Source organism: Rhizophagus irregularis, chromosome 19, assembly GCF_026210795.1.
Source record: "Rhizophagus irregularis chromosome 19, complete sequence".
Taxonomy (NCBI): Eukaryota; Fungi; Glomeromycota; class Glomeromycetes; order Glomerales; family Glomeraceae; genus Rhizophagus; species Rhizophagus irregularis.
In genome coordinates, this window is record NC_089447.1 from 4,007,092 (window position 1) to 4,024,220 (window position 17,129).

Sequence of the window (17,129 nt, forward strand, 5' to 3'; positions counted from 1 at the left end):
GACGTCGAGAACATTTAATCGTAACTACGCCCGTTGATCACCGTATGCATATAATGCGCATAACTTCCCATGACAGGTTTTACCGCAGTAATTAAATTTAGTCTCATTTTCCAAATATGATCGTCAAGGACGTACAGTAAGTAGTAACTATGACGTTATGGTAAACCCAACTATTTACCGAATAAGCTAGTGCCATTTTAACAAAAAGCTATAAATTTATAACCTTTGAAAAAATCAAAAAAAAAAAAAAAAAATTTTTTTTTTAAACTAAAAATGTCTTCGCAACAGAATTATCCTGAAATAATTGCACATTGGTATTGTGTTACGTTACATATTAATTAACGATTTTAAATTAGATTTTTTTTTTACTTAATTCATTGTTTTATGTAGGTTTCATGCCATTGATGTATCCTTAAAAGATCCAAACAAAAAATCTCCAAAATCTCAAGCTTCAAGATCTCAAACATCATCTTCTTCTACAACTACGTCATCATCCAGCTCTTTAACTAGCTTAACCAATATAACTTTATCCAATTCTCATAATAAGACTTACTCCTCTAAACAACCAACTAATTGGAAACCCTTTTCTAAACGTGACTCTAATGCTCTTGAAGCTGCCTTTAAATCTGGAGACGATACAAAAGTTTTATGTAATGAAGATTATCTATTTGAAGTGGATATACCTAATCGTGAAATTTGTCCCGTATATTGGTCAGGCGCGACGTATGAAGTTATACGTGCAACATGGTTTTATCAAAGTGACGGAAAATTTCTCCCATGTAATGAAAACCTATCTTCTCAAATAGAAGCGGGATACAAGTAAGTAATTACATTAATTGAGATTGAAACCTGAGTCCACGTCTCGACTTCTCTATTTCTTACGGTTTAGACTGCGTCTCATATATATTTCTTTCATCGCTTATTTATTAATATATGTTATAGGAAACATGATGTTTGGATTCCACCGCCTGAAACAGAATCAACGGAACAGACTGAACATGTTCAAGAAAAGTTGTTTGGAAAATATCTTTCTCAATACGTTGTTTATACAAATCCTGCGACTGCTTGGTTGTTAAGGTAAGCATTTATTTTGTTTGTTAAAATAATAATGATTTTATTTAATTTACTTTTTTATATAGTGATGATATGACTGGTAAATTAACCAAAACTGTTTTCGCCAAACTTACTAATGGAGTTCATTTGGGAGGAACTAAACTCATTCGAGGTTATAACGAAGTTAAAAAACTTACTTCAAAAAAATCTACTGATGAAGAAATAAAATACAAGAATGAATTTGATAATCTTTACTCTAGTCAAAGAGGTGCTCCAAATTCTGAAGCTAATCTGAGAGATGTCAAAGAAATTATTGAAAGTGAAGATTATGATGATGATAGCGAAGGTGAAGAAAGAGTCGTTGATCACTTAATTTTGGTTATTCATGGGTTAGTAAATTATATAATTGTATATATATGCGATATTTTTTTTTTTGGTAAATTTTAATTAATTAATTCAAATTTATTTAGTATTGGCCAAAAGCTAAGCGAGAGGATGGAATATATAAATTTTGTTCATGGTATAATATTATATAATACCTTTTTAGTATTTAATATCATCAAAGACCATAACATTTTTCTTTAATATATAGATGTTAATACGCTAAGGAAGACTATAAAAACCACGTATTCTATGTCCCATAGTTCCGAAACTCTTAATAAGAACGTGAAAAATAAATCAGATTCTAGCCTGGATCGTCGTGGTTCTAATACTTCAGATAAAACCGAAAGAAACGTCCATAACTCTCGTAAATTTGGAAGCGGTATACAAGTTTTACCTATTCAATGGAGACAAGAAATCAAGGTAAATAATATTTAATTTTTTTATTATTTGATACTATGTAAAAGATGATATTAAATTTTCTTTTTTCATTATTAAAAATAAGTTTGGAATGGCATCTGAAGATGAGAATGTTCAAAGAGATTTGGGCATGCCGGAAGTTGAAGAAGGTCAAACCACTTTAGATGAAATTACTTTGGAGGGTGTACCAACTTTAAGAATGTTGATTTCAGATGTGCTAATGGATGGTAATAAGTGTTTTTTCTTCTCTCTTTAAATATAAATTAAAAATTTTTAACTTTTTTTTTTTTTTTAGTTTTATTATACATGACACCAAGATATAGGGAAATGATGATAAATACTGTTACAAAAGAAATGAATAGAGTTTACAAGTTATTTATTGAAAAGAATCCTAAATTTATTGAGAATAGAGGAAAGGTTTCTTTATATGGACATTCACTTGGTTCTGTATTGGCATTTGATGTTTTATGTCATCAACCTCCAATCATCCCTTCAGCTCCATCTGGTATTTTTGAGGAAAAAGGGTCAGCTGATATGGATAAACTTCATCAACATACTGTAAAACTAGACTTTGAAGTTACGAATTTTTTTGCAGCTGGATCGCCAGTAGGATTGTTTTTATTATTGAAAGGTCTTAAAGTAGCCTCTAGAAAAGATCGAATTAACCATCAAATGAAACAAAATTTTAGTCAGACATTAGCAGGCGCAGCGATGGAAATGGGAATTAGCATGGATTTACCTTTAAATAATTCTATTCCGTTATGTTACCCGGCTGTTAAAAATCTATATAACATTTTTCATAATGCAGGTATGTAACGAATAGTTGATTGTCATTTATAAAAATATACTATATAATTAATTTCGTATGGTTTCTTTTAGATCCAATTGCTTATAGATTGGGTAAGAAAAAATTTTGTGTTTTTTTTTCTTAAAAAAAGATTTAATCGTAATAAGGTTGTTTTTTTAGAGCCGCTCATTGCCAGACAATATGGTAGTAGTTTAAAACCTGCTCTCATTCCATATCATAAAGGGGGATTAAAAGGAATGCATCTTGGTTTTCAAGAATTTGGAAATGAGATTGCAAGCAAAGCTACTAATATCCTTTCATCAGTTAAAACTTCCTTGATGTTTACAAAGGGATTCCAATCTATAATACCACAAAGTAATAGTAATATTAATAATTCATTACTTAAAAGGTCAACTTCAATGCCTAATAATACATCAGGAGAAAATAACGAAAATAATAGCGGATCAGCATTAACAAATTACCCTCCAACAAATTATTCTTCGCCTGGTTTATTAGAAAAATCGGACAAATCCGAGAATATTGAGGATCCTAATGGAGCTGTTAGAATTAAAAGTTTAAATTCATCTGGGAGAGTTGATTGGGTTTTACAGGTCTGTATAATTTGAACAATACAATTATTTTAATATTTTATTTTTTAAAGGAAAATTAACTTAAAATTATTTGTTTTTTCTTATTTAGGAAGGAATATTGGATGTTAGTTATATTAATGCTATTACAGTACATTTAAGTTATTGGTCTGATTGTGATGCTGTAAACTTTATTGTGAAAGAAATTTATAAAGATTATGATTAAATTAGAAAAAAAAGTAATATTTAAGTTTTAAATAGAAAAAAGAGACATTATGTAACATTACAGCGAAAATAATTATAATATATTAAATTAATTAATAAATTAAAAATTTACATGTATTACTTCTAAATTTTGAATCGGGTTTATCGAGCTGAATGATCGCAAATTCGTGATTTGGTATTTTCTACGCAACATGTAATATGACTTCAATAATTTCATTCATTTTTAGATCCCCTTCTTAAAAAAGTAAAATAACCTTGTTAATTTCCAGCTAATTGGTTTATAAAATTCTGAATACATTTATGGTTACGTTAATCTTTTTTTTTTTGGATAATTAAATTAATAAGTAAAATTATTACAAATTCTTTGGAAGGCAATGTCAATAGAGGGGGATGCTGTAAGGACCTGGAAATATTATAGCAATAAACTTGTTGTATAACGGGATTTAAACACGCCATTTGTATGTGTATCAATCGAACCAAAAGATGTTCTAATCACATGTCTTCCCAAAATATTTTAAACATCTTTCCTAATAAGTAGTTATTTTATATTATTCTGAACGTTTATACTATTGGTCGATTCTATCGTACAACCATTAGCTAGTCTTTTTCGCGTAAGTTTCGCTAAACTACTATCCATAAGTTGAAATAACCATTTTGAATTACTCAAAAATTTCTGCTATTAAGTTATCGTATTCTTCCGATTCTAAGCATCACACGATTTTAATCACCTGACTTTCAAAAAGGATATAATATAAATATTAAAAAGACTTCCGAATTTAGCACCATCCAGAATTTTAATGTAATTTTTTATAAAAAAAAAAGTGTTCTTAAGATACGGTATTTGAAATTAGATTTTACTGACTGATTCGCGGATGCTATAATAAATACTATAGTACAATAAATTTGCCCAAACCTGAAATCATTACATATTTGATTTCAATTTATTAATAAGTATTTAAAAAAAAAAATAAATGTTTTGGAAAATATTACCAAAGAAAATTTTCATGAACTAAAATCATAAACATTTGAATCAGAATTAAAAGATTTAGAATCTTATTTTTTACTAGTTGGAAAAAGGAAAATCGGATATTTTTCTAGGGTACGCAATATTTGATTGGGCGAGTACATAATTTTCGTGCTAATAAAATAAAAATATCCAAAGTAGTCAAATTAAAGTTTTACATTTTAATATATAAATATATCACAAATTCACAAGTATCAATCAATGCGTTGCATTTTTTTTTGCGTTAGATACGAATGTATTTTACTTTTAGCGAAACAAAATAGATTATTTATATTTTAAATTATATTTATCATTTTTTTTTCTTTTCATAGTTTTATTATATTCAACCATTTGACGTTACCGCCAAAACAGTATTATTTAAAATAATCATATTCTTTTTTTAGTCCCTTTACTCATTTTATTTTTAGGGATGTTAAGTAGTTCGGAAGTGATTTGAACAATTTTTGAAATTATTAAATACAGATGAGTCGAATTACTTTACTCCAATAAGTAACTTTACCTAAAAAATTGATAGAAAAAATGATCTCTAAAATGTGCAATTGCTTTGAACTATTTTAGAACCGAACCGGTTTCGAACCCGGTTCCTAACAACTAAAAATATTGATTTTTCATTTAGCTTCATTAATTAAACTTGACTAAAAGATTATTATAATTTATACGAGATTTACCTAATATTATAATAAGAGAAAATGATACTCAAACCAAGCAATTTTCAATAAACCACTTCCGAGCTACTTAAGCTCTTGAAAAGTTTTTGATTTTTTTAAATTACATAAAGGCATTGTTAAAATTGCACGGGAACAAAAGAACAAGTCAGGTTTTAAATTATGTTATAACAAATCTAACCAATAAGAGATATTTTGTAATCCGGAGAAATTTGAGATTTATTTACAATACATATCAGATATTGAGTATTGATTTTTATTTGGCTAAGTAATAGGGGTTTAATACATTATCGATAATTTATAATTTTATTTTCTTTCGGTAAATACAAGTTTTAGATCAACAGGCCTTAATAAAAATTGAGAATCTAATAACAATTTTTCTTCATTAATACTATTTTTAGGAAGAGTCCAATTATACTTTAGCACTAAATAAAAATATAAATTAGTAATTTATTAATTTCTTTTAATAAATCAACCATATAATAAAACGTAAATACTAACACATCATTGAGAGAATAACTCTTTGTTCCATTATAGAAAAATTTTGTCCAATACTGTAAAAAAAGGAATAAGAAAAAGGATTAATTTAAAAATAACATATTAAATAATTAAATAATTTCAATAGTCACATACCAATTTCTTGGACCAGCAGAAAAAGGAATCCAGGAGAATGGATGTCTTTTTTCGTTATTTAAAAATCTTTCAGGATTATATTGTTTGGGATTTTCCCAATACCTTGTGTCATAATGAACTTGCCAAATATTTACTGAGCATAAAACATTTTTTGGCACAATATAAGGGCCAATTTTAATTGGTTTTTGTAATGATCTAAGACTTACTACTGGCGCTGGTGGATATACTCGTAAAGACTCTTTAATAATTGCGTTAATATATTTCATTTCCTAAATGTATAATAGATTTTAGTTAAAGATTTTTAAATTATGAAAAGTAAAATGTATTTAAATGGCTATTACTTTTAATTGTACTGAAGATGGGATGACTGGTTCATCACCAAGAATCCTTATCACTTCTGCTCGTGCTTTCTCTTGCATTTCCTATTTACAAAAAAGATTCTTTTAGTTTAAGTCTGGTAATTGAGCCTTATAATGCGGACCAAAAACCAGCCATAATTTTATATAATTATTGGTGAACTAATTACCGGGTATTTTGCAAGATAATAAAGTGAAGTACTTAATGACATTGAGGTAGCTAATTGAATTAAAAAAAAAATTATTAGTTATGCTTATTGACACAAGAACCAATTATATAAGAATTGATTTAAACTTACTATCATGTCCTGCAACAAAAAAAGTCACCATCTCATCTCTTAATTGTTTTGTGTCAGCATGAATTCCTTCTTGTTCACTGGATTTTAACATACTGGTTAACAAATCAACACGATCATTATCAGAAATTTCCTTATTGTTAATTTGATTTCTCTTTGCTTCTATAATATCAAAGATGAATCCATCAAATTCTTTAATAGTTTGGCGAAACTTTCTATTATGTTCTGTCGGTAATTTATTAATCCATGGAAATACAATATTATAAACAGATTCAACGGTTGAAATAAGATATTTATAAACGTTTATAATATGAGGAGTTTCCCCAGACTCTAAACACTAAATCAAAAGTTATTTTATTAGAAAATGTCTGTAATAAATAAATGTTAGTCAAAAAAAAAACCCCCGATAATAAATTTTTATATTTACACCAAATCTATATCCAAAAGCCAATTTTCCCAATACTTCAATTGTGGTACGTTGCATAACTTCGAATATATCAATTGGTCGGTTCAAATTTTGTTGTATGAAAGAAAAAAGATCCATTACAGTTTCACCCACAATTTCTGGAGATAAAGCGTTGTTGAATGCAGGGGTTGCTAATTTTCTATAAGTTCTCCATTTCTTGTAAAATTGTGAAATTGTTTTAATTTTAGAAATTACGCGTAATATTCCTACTGCAAAAAAATAATAATAAAATATTATATTTTGTACATACGTCACCATTAGAAAATACTAATCCATTTCCAAAAAAGTCATAAAGAATATTTCCGGGTCCATATTCGAATTTTAGTGCAATATCCTCTATAAAATAATTTTATAAATTAAACATCAAACAAATAAGTATATATATACATATACATAATATTTTACCTGATTCCATTAATAAATCTTTAACATGTTCAGGACTTGAAATATTTACATTCATAGCCGGACCAATTCTACTCTAAAAAGATTAAAGTTTTTGGAATAATAAATATTTGTAATAAATTTCAAAGAATAATTGGAATACGCATAATATGACTTACTAAATAAATATCACGGCCTTTTGAAGATTCGTGAAGCACATCTTGAATTTCATCATGAGGTTTTTGTCTTAATAATGCCCATATTAAGGGGAATGCAGAAATGTATGGCATATTTTCGATTTCTTTTGGTATTTTATTATATTTCCGAACATGATAAATGACGATAACGAAAATGGTGGCGAAAAATAACAATGTGATCATTTTAAAAAAAAATCAAGAAAATAATTTGTATTTAAAATGATTTGTTATTTATTATGATTTGTATTTAAAGTAAAAACTCTAAATCATCGGTCCAGATAATTACCGATCTTACATAAGTGGCACGGTTAAATTACGTAACACGAGATACCCCTTGTCGGCTTTACCTTAAGCCAACGCATCAACTTAGGGGTTATCCTATCATTGCAAAATAAAAAAAAATACACACCTTGTTGTTTAAGGAAATCTAAGGAAATCCTTTTCTTTTATTAATTATTGAATATTACTATTACTAATCTTGTTAATTAATAAAGTTGGTGAGCGTCATATAATATAAATATTTTTACAAAAACTACCTGAATACTATAATTAGTTCAATATTTTTGGCAAAAAATATAATCGGGATTATATTTATCAATATCCGAATATTCGACATGTTCGAAGTGTAACGAAGGACTATTTAATTCTACGCAAGGTCCGTCCTGTACGTGACGATGTACTGTACAACAATAAAATCTTAACCGGTTTCCATTTCTTAGTATAGTTAGATCGGTTTAACACATCAATGATGGCGCTGATAAAGCTTCTTTAGAATATGTTTTGCATTTATGATCCTAATCTTATACAGAAATATTTTTTATTACATAGCGATAGAAAAGACTTACAATAAAAACATAAAAAACTTTAAAATACTCCGCCTGTTATTTACTAAGCGTAAAAAGCATGGCCTAACTAAACTACTCAATAAAGGCTAGCAAATAACAATTATCTAGAGAAAAAGATGAAAATAAAACGCACTGGGTAAAAAAGGTAGCTATCTACAATTAGTTACAAGATGAGCAGTAAAACTTGACTACACTTAAGGTTTGGAATATTAATGTTTATATCTGCTTTGTATCACCCTAATGAATGATGCTGTATCTATCCAACTAATCGATTTATGAAGTTCAATAGATTTGAACTTTGAAGCACATTGCTGATCCATATACCAACTTTTGCAATACTAAAATTTCCTCTAAAACTTTCTCATTGGTTGTGGCCATTCTGATCGCGTAGTCCCCTTACGCTTCTTCTCATCATTAACAGAAGACTCCTGGACGATATAATCATATAATATTAGTTAGAAATCATATAACTTTGTAATATTATAGATTCCAGATATGAGATGGTTGATGAGTTGTTCTTTTGCTCTTTTTTTTTTAGCTTAGAACTGTGATATAAATGAGTTAATGTTGATTGGTTCTCATCATTGCACAAGAATCTTCTCTACGGTAAGACTTAGCTCTGGACTTAACAAAATTTCTTTCTAGTTACATTACTATAAATGTGGTGCACCATAATAGTAATCGTTGGCATTCCACATTGTCTTAAAAATTGCAAACATTCAGAAAACACATCGAAACGTAAAAAAATTCAAATTTCACAAAAAATGAGAAAATGTAAATACCATTTCAAAATGACGATTTGCACAATGACAAATCATTACAATGTATTAAATATAGCGTCAAATTTGTCATGATGAATCTTGATTGGTCAAATTTTATACTTGAAATGATAAATTTGTAACAATGTGCAGGACCATAATTTTAATTGTTTTTTTAATTCAAATTTAAAAAGAAGGAAAAAAAAAACTAAGAATGGAAATATTTTTTTCATTGAGACATAAACAATAATTTTCATAATAAATGATATGCACGTTATTATTTGTATGATGTATACGTTAAGGAATATTCTGAATGTTACAAATGATTTTCTTTAAAAAAAGTGAATTTTTCACAGCGGTATATACTGTATATAGTATATATATATATATATTTTTTTATTATTATTATCAAAATGGCTTATCAATTACATGCTGATTGTCTTAATGAAATATTTGAATATTTAGAAGAAGATAAAATCACTTTATATTCATGTTTATTAGTTAATTACTTTTGGAGTGAAATTTCAGTTAGAATTTTATGGAGGAATATTTGGAATTTTAAAAATTCTATTACTTATAAACATCAATTAAAAATTCTTGGTACCTTAATCGCTTGCCTTTCTAATATATCAAAAGACCTTTTAATTAAAAATGGTATTTTTATTTCAATTCCAATTTCAAAACCTCCATTTTTTAATTATCCATCATTTTGCAAAGTTCTTTCAATTCTTGAACTTTATACATTAATTAATGATGTTCTTAAAAACTATCAAATTTCTTTTAATAATCAAAAATCCAATAATATTTCATTAAATTTAAAAGATAAAAATTATTTGGTAGCAAAAGAAATAATTAAAATATTTATAAATCAAAATTCTTCTTTAAAAAGATTAAATTATTGTTTAAATGATAATAATAATAATAATATTATAAATATACCTAAGGTTGCTTGTCTAAACCTCTTCAAAATTCTATGATTAGTTTTGTCAAAATTTTACTATAGATTTATTATAGTTTCGGCAGAGTTTTAGCAGTTTTGGCATTTATAATAAGTTTCGGCAGTTTCGCCTTTCTCCAAAGTTTTGCCAGTTTTTTAATATAACTTTAATATAGTTTTGGCAGAATTTTGCTTTTCGGCAAAATGCCATCTTGCCTAAACCCCTAGGTTTCGGCAAGCAACCTTAAATATACCAAATAATTTTATATCATTTAATAATATTCCTAAAGCAAAAAATTGTTTAATGAATCTTTCAGAATTAAAATGTAATTCAAATCATACAGAACTTTTTAATCAATTAATTCCAATATGTCATAATATTCAATCACTAGATATAATATTTAAATGTAATGTTTCAAAAGATCTGAAAGATTTAATTTCTTCACAAAATTGTTTGAAACATTTATCATTAATACAACCTTATTATAAATGTACAGATGGGACTGATATTGTATATTTAATAACAAAACAATAACAAAATTATTTATACAAGGAAAAGATTGTAGATCAATATTGTTTATTTCAAAATTCAAAAATTTAAAACAACTTTAAAATTTATCTTTTGAATATAATGATTCTATTATTAAAGATTTTAATGAATTACAATACTATATTAAATTTACTCAATTACAAATTTTAAAATTTGATTATGCTTGTCCAAAAGTTGAATCTTTAATTACATTTTTAGAAATTAATGGAAATAATTTAAAAGAATTATATTTATATAAATGTAATAATTTATTAAACTTATCTATAGCTATATTTTGTCCAAATTTAAAATCTTTATTTACTTTATTTATGAAAAATGAATTAGAAACATTAAAATTAATTCTTATTAATTGTCAACAATTAGAAAGTATTAAAATTTGGTGTGGTAGTAATTATTTAAAAGAAAATGATATGTTGGAAATTATTGTTAAAAATTCTTCAAAAAATTTTCATGAATTAAATTTATATAATTATGTAAAATCTGATTTACTTTCAAAAGATTTAGAATCATTTTTCATTAGTTGGAAAGATCGTATACCATCAAAATCAATTACTTTTATTGTTATTAAGGGTTTTGGTGGTAGTTTAGATACAAATAATGAGAATATGAAAATAATTGAAAAATATAAAAAATTTGGTATTATTAAAAAATTTTTAGTTGAAAAAAAAAAAATTTTCTGTAGATAACAAATAATTTTATTTAGCAAAATAAGAATAAAAATATATATATATAGTATTCTCTCATAATCCACACGTCCTAGCTGGTTGATATATCTAATATTCTTAACATTTCAAACCTTTCAGCATAACGATACTCTTAAGTCCGGATCAAACCCGCTTCTTTGTTGATATTCTGGTGGATTCTTGAACTGACTTGAGTATCGTAATGGTATGCTGATATCATTCCAGATATTATTACATTAGTCTGATCCTTCGAATTAGTTGTGCTATTTCCTTACGTGATGTTGCATAAAATATATTACTCCATAGTAGTTTAACATAAATCATGAAAATTAACTGGGTAGCCACTCAAAATTCATATGAAATAGTAGTAGTCTTAACAGGTGAAATGTTTGCAATCCTAATATTGGTCTATTTCGCCTGAATATCTTGATCAACAGGACTCAGTAGCATTTCTATCCTAAAATCTATCTTATATTTTCCGAGTAATATAAATTCATACGCATTATCCTTTAACGATTTTATAATTATTTATAAACCTTCCTTCACTCTACTCAACAATCCTCGGACTGACTTTCCCTAGATAATCAAAATCTTAATAATCATCACTGAATGCCTCGTCCTGTTTTCGTTTTCATCGTTCGTTTAGTATGAACTTCCCAGTTCGATATTCTAAGAAAAATAAGGAAAAAAAAGAGTATTACTCACGAGTTACTTTTAATGCTGCTGAGATTTTGTTGGAATATTTCTACCTGAACGAAGCTCATAGAGACTTAGTGTAAAATAATAAGACTCTCAGAATCCCGAAACGAAAAAAAATAAGGTATTAGCATAAAAACTAAGAATTATACCAATGATTAGTATCTTTATTGAATAATTGACATGTCAAGAACTTACTTCGCATCCAAAACTAGGCGTGATATTTTCAACCTATTTGTGATCAATATGAAGAATATTCTGGCTTCCAAGCTGTCCAGAAATAAAGTAATAATCTTTCAACTTTTGTAATACATTTCTCGAATATTTGAATTTCATGTTGGGACAGATAGGTAAATAGCGGAATTGTATCTACTGTATGTCTTCGGGTTTAAGACAATAATTCGCTAACTGAAGTTCATGAGACCAAGACAGTTGACTTTTTGGATAAAAAATAACAAATGTCATTTACAATGCGCGTACCCAACTAACCCATATGATCGCGTGTGAATTTTAATCATGTGATTTTTGATCATGTAAAAAAGATGACTCCTATTCGTCGAAATAATAAGACCGCGAATATTAGATTCGTCTTGCTACAGTAGATCGGAAGAATTTATCTTGGTTTCCATCTCATTCAAAATTCGCAAAGTTATAAAAAGGGCAGGAGCAAGTGCTTAGATGCACATTGATAAACAAATAAGTTCACAAATTTAATTATTTCCGAGTATCACATCCTTCTTTTATATACGAATATACTATTATATGGAATAAGTGCTAAAAACAAGGGCGACCAAATTGATTAAAAAATTTTTTTAGCATAGATTAATTGATCAATGTGCGGAGTGTGCGGGCACAAAGTTTTTAAAATTTTGTACATGACCGAATATTTTTATAATCAACTAAGTATATTTGTTATATATAATAATTATGCGTTTTTACATATAAATTATCTCGCTATTAAATTATCTTTGTACATTAAATCTTTTAAAATTTCTAAACTTATTTACGTACTGATAAATTCTTAATGAAATATATATATATATATACTTTACTAGTTTTTTTTTCAACTTCATGTTCTATTAATAGTATTACAAGCCATTCTCAAAGACATAAACAAAATTTGGAAAAGTTCGTGCTCTTTTAGTAGATTCAACTGACCGAATTCAACGCTGTAATATGAGAAATTTACTAGGATACGATTAAAAGAAGTATAATAGACGGTAGTGCAGATCGAATTTTAGAAAGTTATTTTTAGAATAATTAGCCTAACTAAATTAGGAATGCACAGTAGCGATCAAATTTTGGGATTTTTGAAATTTTTCTAAGGTTTTGAAAGTTTAGTCTTCTTAAAAATATGCAGAAGGATGGGAAGAAATGAAAAGTGTAGGAGAACTTTAAAAATAAGTTCCGGAATGGAATTTTGAAAAGAAAACTCCTGGCATATAAGTATATACAATGTTTAATATTATGTGTAATGATTTTTGTTTTATAAATACTCAAATATTAATTTTGAATAAAATTATCACTTGAAAAATATTGAAAATCATTATTTTGTTTTTAATATTATACTAATATAATACTAATATTGCTTTGTATAAGACAAATGATATGGCATTTTATCCTAATTTAAAGGAAGTGTTTATCCCACAATATAAAAAAAATATATGGAACCTTAAAGTAATTGACAATGAAAATATTTTTATTACTTTTCCTATACATGCCACCCAAATTATTTTGGGCTGCCATAATTATAAGTAAAATCCCAAATTCAATTATAGCATCCCAAATTATTTTGGCACTTTACATAGTAAATTATATATAAACTGAATGAATTACGGAGGACCCCGGATATCTCCAAAACAGGTCATAAGTCACACTTTCGGCAGATTGGCCCATTTTTCAGGGGCTCAAAAAATCGTTTTTTGTAAATATCTCGGCATCCAGTGGTCCAATTTTGATGAACTTTTTTTTAAATTGTAGAGCTAAATGAGGGCTACAAAATAAAAAAAAGTTCATTAAAATTGAATTACTGGATGCTGAGATATTTACAAAAAACGATTTTTTGAGTTTCAGCAAAAAGGGGTGTTTTTGGCCAAAAGTCCATTATGACCTTTATATTAGATATCCGGGGTCCTAATTACGGCATCCCAAATTATAATTATGACATCCCAAAATAATTTGGGCAGCATGTATAACTTTTCCAATATTAATTACCTGACAAATTATCTAATATAAAACCAAAATTAGCAAATACTTTTTGGATAAAATAAAGTTTTTCATAATAAATATTTAATATTTTTAATTCAGTTTTAAAAACTACTTACTTTTGATAAAACTTTAATTCCTAAATATCATTCAAATTTTAATAAAATAATATATATGTCAAATTATGATATATTTTGAAGTTGATTTTTAAACTCCCATTTTTTAATATTGTAATTTTTAATGTTGAAGATTCATTTTCAAATGATTTTACTGTATATGAATATTTAAAAATATATATAATTGAAATTAATATAAAAAAATAATAAAAAATAAAAATAGTGGTGAGGAGATGAAATAGTGATTAAAAGAATGAAATAATAATAAAAAAGCAATATAGAATAAACAAATAATAAAAAAAATGATATAGAATTGAATAAAAATAAAAAAATATATGGAATAAAATGAAAATAGAAAAAGAATGATAGGAGATGAAACAGTAATAAAAAAAATGATAAAAGACAAAATGGTAAAGAAAGGAATAGTATAGCATAATAAGAAAAAAACAAAAAACTATAAATCCAAAAAGAAGTGAAAAATCTAACTAAAAAAAAAATAGTTAAAAAAAAATAATTTCTAATAACAAAAAATCTAAAATAACTTATTATTTATTAAGACAAAGTTTTAAAGCCATTAAAAGGTAAAAAGAATTATCTACAAAAAATGACAAAATAAAATAAAATGGAGGTGAAAATAATAAAATAAAATGAAGAAAAAGAGAATAATTAATATTAATAAAGGAAAAAAAACCTATATAAGGCTAAACCAAATTAATTATCTGTTTTACATTACACTGTTTATGAAAGTTTAGAGGAGGGAGGGAGGTCGAATAAAAAGAAAAAAAATTTAAATCCCGTGACTTTGTATAATAAAGTCACATGTAAACTTGAAATTTTATTAACGAAAAAAAATATTAAATGTTAATCATACTAAGACTATTACAAAAAATCAACTAGTTAACATGATTTGTTTTTTATTTTTTTCTATTAACTTTCTTTTCCAACCGTTTATAAAATGATTTCCCACTTTCATTACAAATATTACATAATAGATATATTAACTTGAATTTTTCCTGTAGATTTTAAGGCACAATTTTAAAATCACTATTTGCACCACACCAATAGCAGATTGGAATATTTCCTATTTTTTTTGAAGAATAATAAAGCAATTCAATAGGGGAATCACAAGAAATTTGAACTCTAACAAAAATCTCTTGAGCCAAATTATGATCATCTGAAAAAATTAGTGATCCACACGTATATGTATAAGTTTGTAACACCAATTTTAAATCTTGTTTTTGTTGTTCTATTAAATGGGAATTACTATAAAGGCATCGTATTTTTCTACAAGAATTACATTTTATATATTCTCTGATTTTAGCAGAAATGAGAATATTACTTGGCACCAATTCAGCTTTAGATTCTAAATTGATTAAAGAAGAACGAAATTTTTCTGTTGTGGGTTTGCTATATAAATTTGCAAATGTTTCGTAGTGATCTGGATTATCTATTTGAAAAATTATTCAAGTTAATAATACTTCAATTTAATAATATTTAACATTTTATATAAAAACTAATATATAAAAAATACCTCGTGATGGTATTGGATCAGGTAAAAAATGTAAGTTTTGAAAGATATCTGTTGGCATTCTAATTCGATAACAAACTTTACAGAAAGTTTGATTACATTTTTTGATCTAAAAAAATTTACAAAAACATGAATATTTATTTGAATTAAAATAATTTTACTACATTAAAGCAATTTTATTACCTGAAATGAGTATACTCTTTCTTGACAATGAGTTTTGATAAATTTTACCAAGGGTTTGTATTTTCGCAATTGTTGTTGAGTAGTTTTATCTTTAGTCAATGTGGAATCAATTCGCAATATATTCTTCAAAATTTAAGTAAATAAAATTATTAGAATAAAATAAAACAATAACAAAAATAAATCATTTTAAAGTATTACCTCAAACATCTCATTAATTTTCAAATCAGATGCAGGATTTTCAGTTTCGAATGCTTCATTTTTCCAAACTAAATGTTCTGTACGCTCGTGAAGCAGTTCTTTCTAATTCCACCTTTAAGCATGGATTATCTTTTGCTTTTTCGCGTATATCTTCTAATGTCCTTAAAGCCTCAAATTCGTCTTCAAATTCCTCAGGCATTTTTTCTCTTTCTATAGCAACACCTGAAGTCCATAATTAATCACGCTCATAATTCTTTCTGCAGGATTACACCAACTATGATGTGGAGCTGTCCTAACTGCGATTAACATATCAAAATTACCTGCTAAAAATAAACATATTAAAGCTACTTGAACTGATCCAAAGGTGCATCTGTGATCGGGATCTCCATCAGTATAGAGTGACAATATTGAGGGTAAAAATTGTATTGGATACTGACGATTCATCAGGTTAAAAAATTCTGTTGAATGCCTTAATGTACTACTTGGTTGAAAAATGGCATCTTTAAAGCAGGCATATACTTTTTCATCATAGAAAGATTCAGATATATCATTTGGAATGTTAATGAATAAAGTAATAGATGGTGTTAATGACAACTTAGTAAAGTCGTGATCGGCTGCTGTAATTTCTCCTTCAGCTGGTGCCAAAGTCTTTTTATTGCGAACGCCTGTAGATACTGGTACATCCTCACTAATAGGCACTTTGTGCTTATCATCTGCCGAGATAAAACATGCATAATCTTGATATTTGATGTTAAATTCGCATTCATACTTAAATATCGTGCGACAATAATATTCATCTTCACTGGATTTTCATAACAATCAGGATTGCACCTTATACTTCACATTAAAATGCCCAGTATACTGCATGGCTTTGGTAGTACATGCATTAGATGGTGCAAAATTCAATCTTATCCATTCTTCTGATGGAATAGAAACATCACTTAGCAGAGGTAAGCCTT

General features: G+C 26.8%; 5 protein-coding genes across 5 annotated transcripts; 3 read left to right on the forward strand and 2 right to left on the reverse strand.

Moving 5' to 3' along the window:
- Positions 1–273: 273 nt before the first annotated feature.
- On the forward strand, positions 274–3,577 carry OCT59_011438 (uncharacterized protein; the record flags this gene model as incomplete). Its single annotated transcript, XM_066136502.1, has 11 exons — positions 274–314; positions 391–819; positions 943–1,077; positions 1,140–1,442; positions 1,524–1,573; positions 1,646–1,857; positions 1,940–2,081; positions 2,150–2,662; positions 2,734–2,754; positions 2,822–3,252; positions 3,341–3,577. 11 exons carry the CDS (start codon positions 274–276, stop codon positions 3,452–3,454), a joined length of 2,391 nt encoding a protein of 796 aa, XP_066001115.1. The 3' UTR covers positions 3,455–3,577.
- A 1,763-nt stretch (positions 3,578–5,340) lies between these two features.
- Positions 5,341–7,564, reverse strand: OCT59_011439 (uncharacterized protein; the record flags this gene model as incomplete). Its single annotated transcript, XM_025320343.2, has 10 exons — positions 5,341–5,567; positions 5,644–5,696; positions 5,776–6,044; positions 6,117–6,197; positions 6,302–6,351; positions 6,431–6,764; positions 6,855–7,049; positions 7,144–7,229; positions 7,299–7,371; positions 7,454–7,564. 10 exons carry the CDS (start codon positions 7,562–7,564, stop codon positions 5,449–5,451), a joined length of 1,371 nt encoding a protein of 456 aa, XP_025171564.2. The 3' UTR covers positions 5,341–5,448.
- Positions 7,565–9,487: 1,923 nt separating this feature from the next.
- On the forward strand, positions 9,488–10,051 carry OCT59_011440 (uncharacterized protein; the record flags this gene model as incomplete). Its single annotated transcript, XM_066136503.1, has 1 exon — positions 9,488–10,051. One exon carries the CDS (start codon positions 9,488–9,490, stop codon positions 10,049–10,051), a length of 564 nt encoding a protein of 187 aa, XP_066001116.1.
- Positions 10,052–10,315: 264 nt separating this feature from the next.
- Positions 10,316–12,287, forward strand: OCT59_011441 (uncharacterized protein; the record flags this gene model as incomplete). The annotated part of the gene is made up of 2 exons (XM_066136504.1): positions 10,316–10,502; positions 10,661–12,287. The coding sequence occupies 2 exons, from the start codon at positions 10,316–10,318 to the stop codon at positions 11,245–11,247; spliced, it is 774 nt and encodes a 257-aa protein (XP_066001117.1). The 3' UTR covers positions 11,248–12,287.
- Positions 12,288–15,283: 2,996 nt separating this feature from the next.
- OCT59_011442 (uncharacterized protein) lies at positions 15,284–16,179 on the reverse strand (the record flags this gene model as incomplete). The annotated part of the gene is made up of 4 exons (XM_066136505.1): positions 15,284–15,708; positions 15,793–15,898; positions 15,973–16,095; positions 16,171–16,179. 4 exons carry the CDS (start codon positions 16,177–16,179, stop codon positions 15,284–15,286), a joined length of 663 nt encoding a protein of 220 aa, XP_066001118.1.
- Positions 16,180–17,129: the final 950 nt, after the last annotated feature.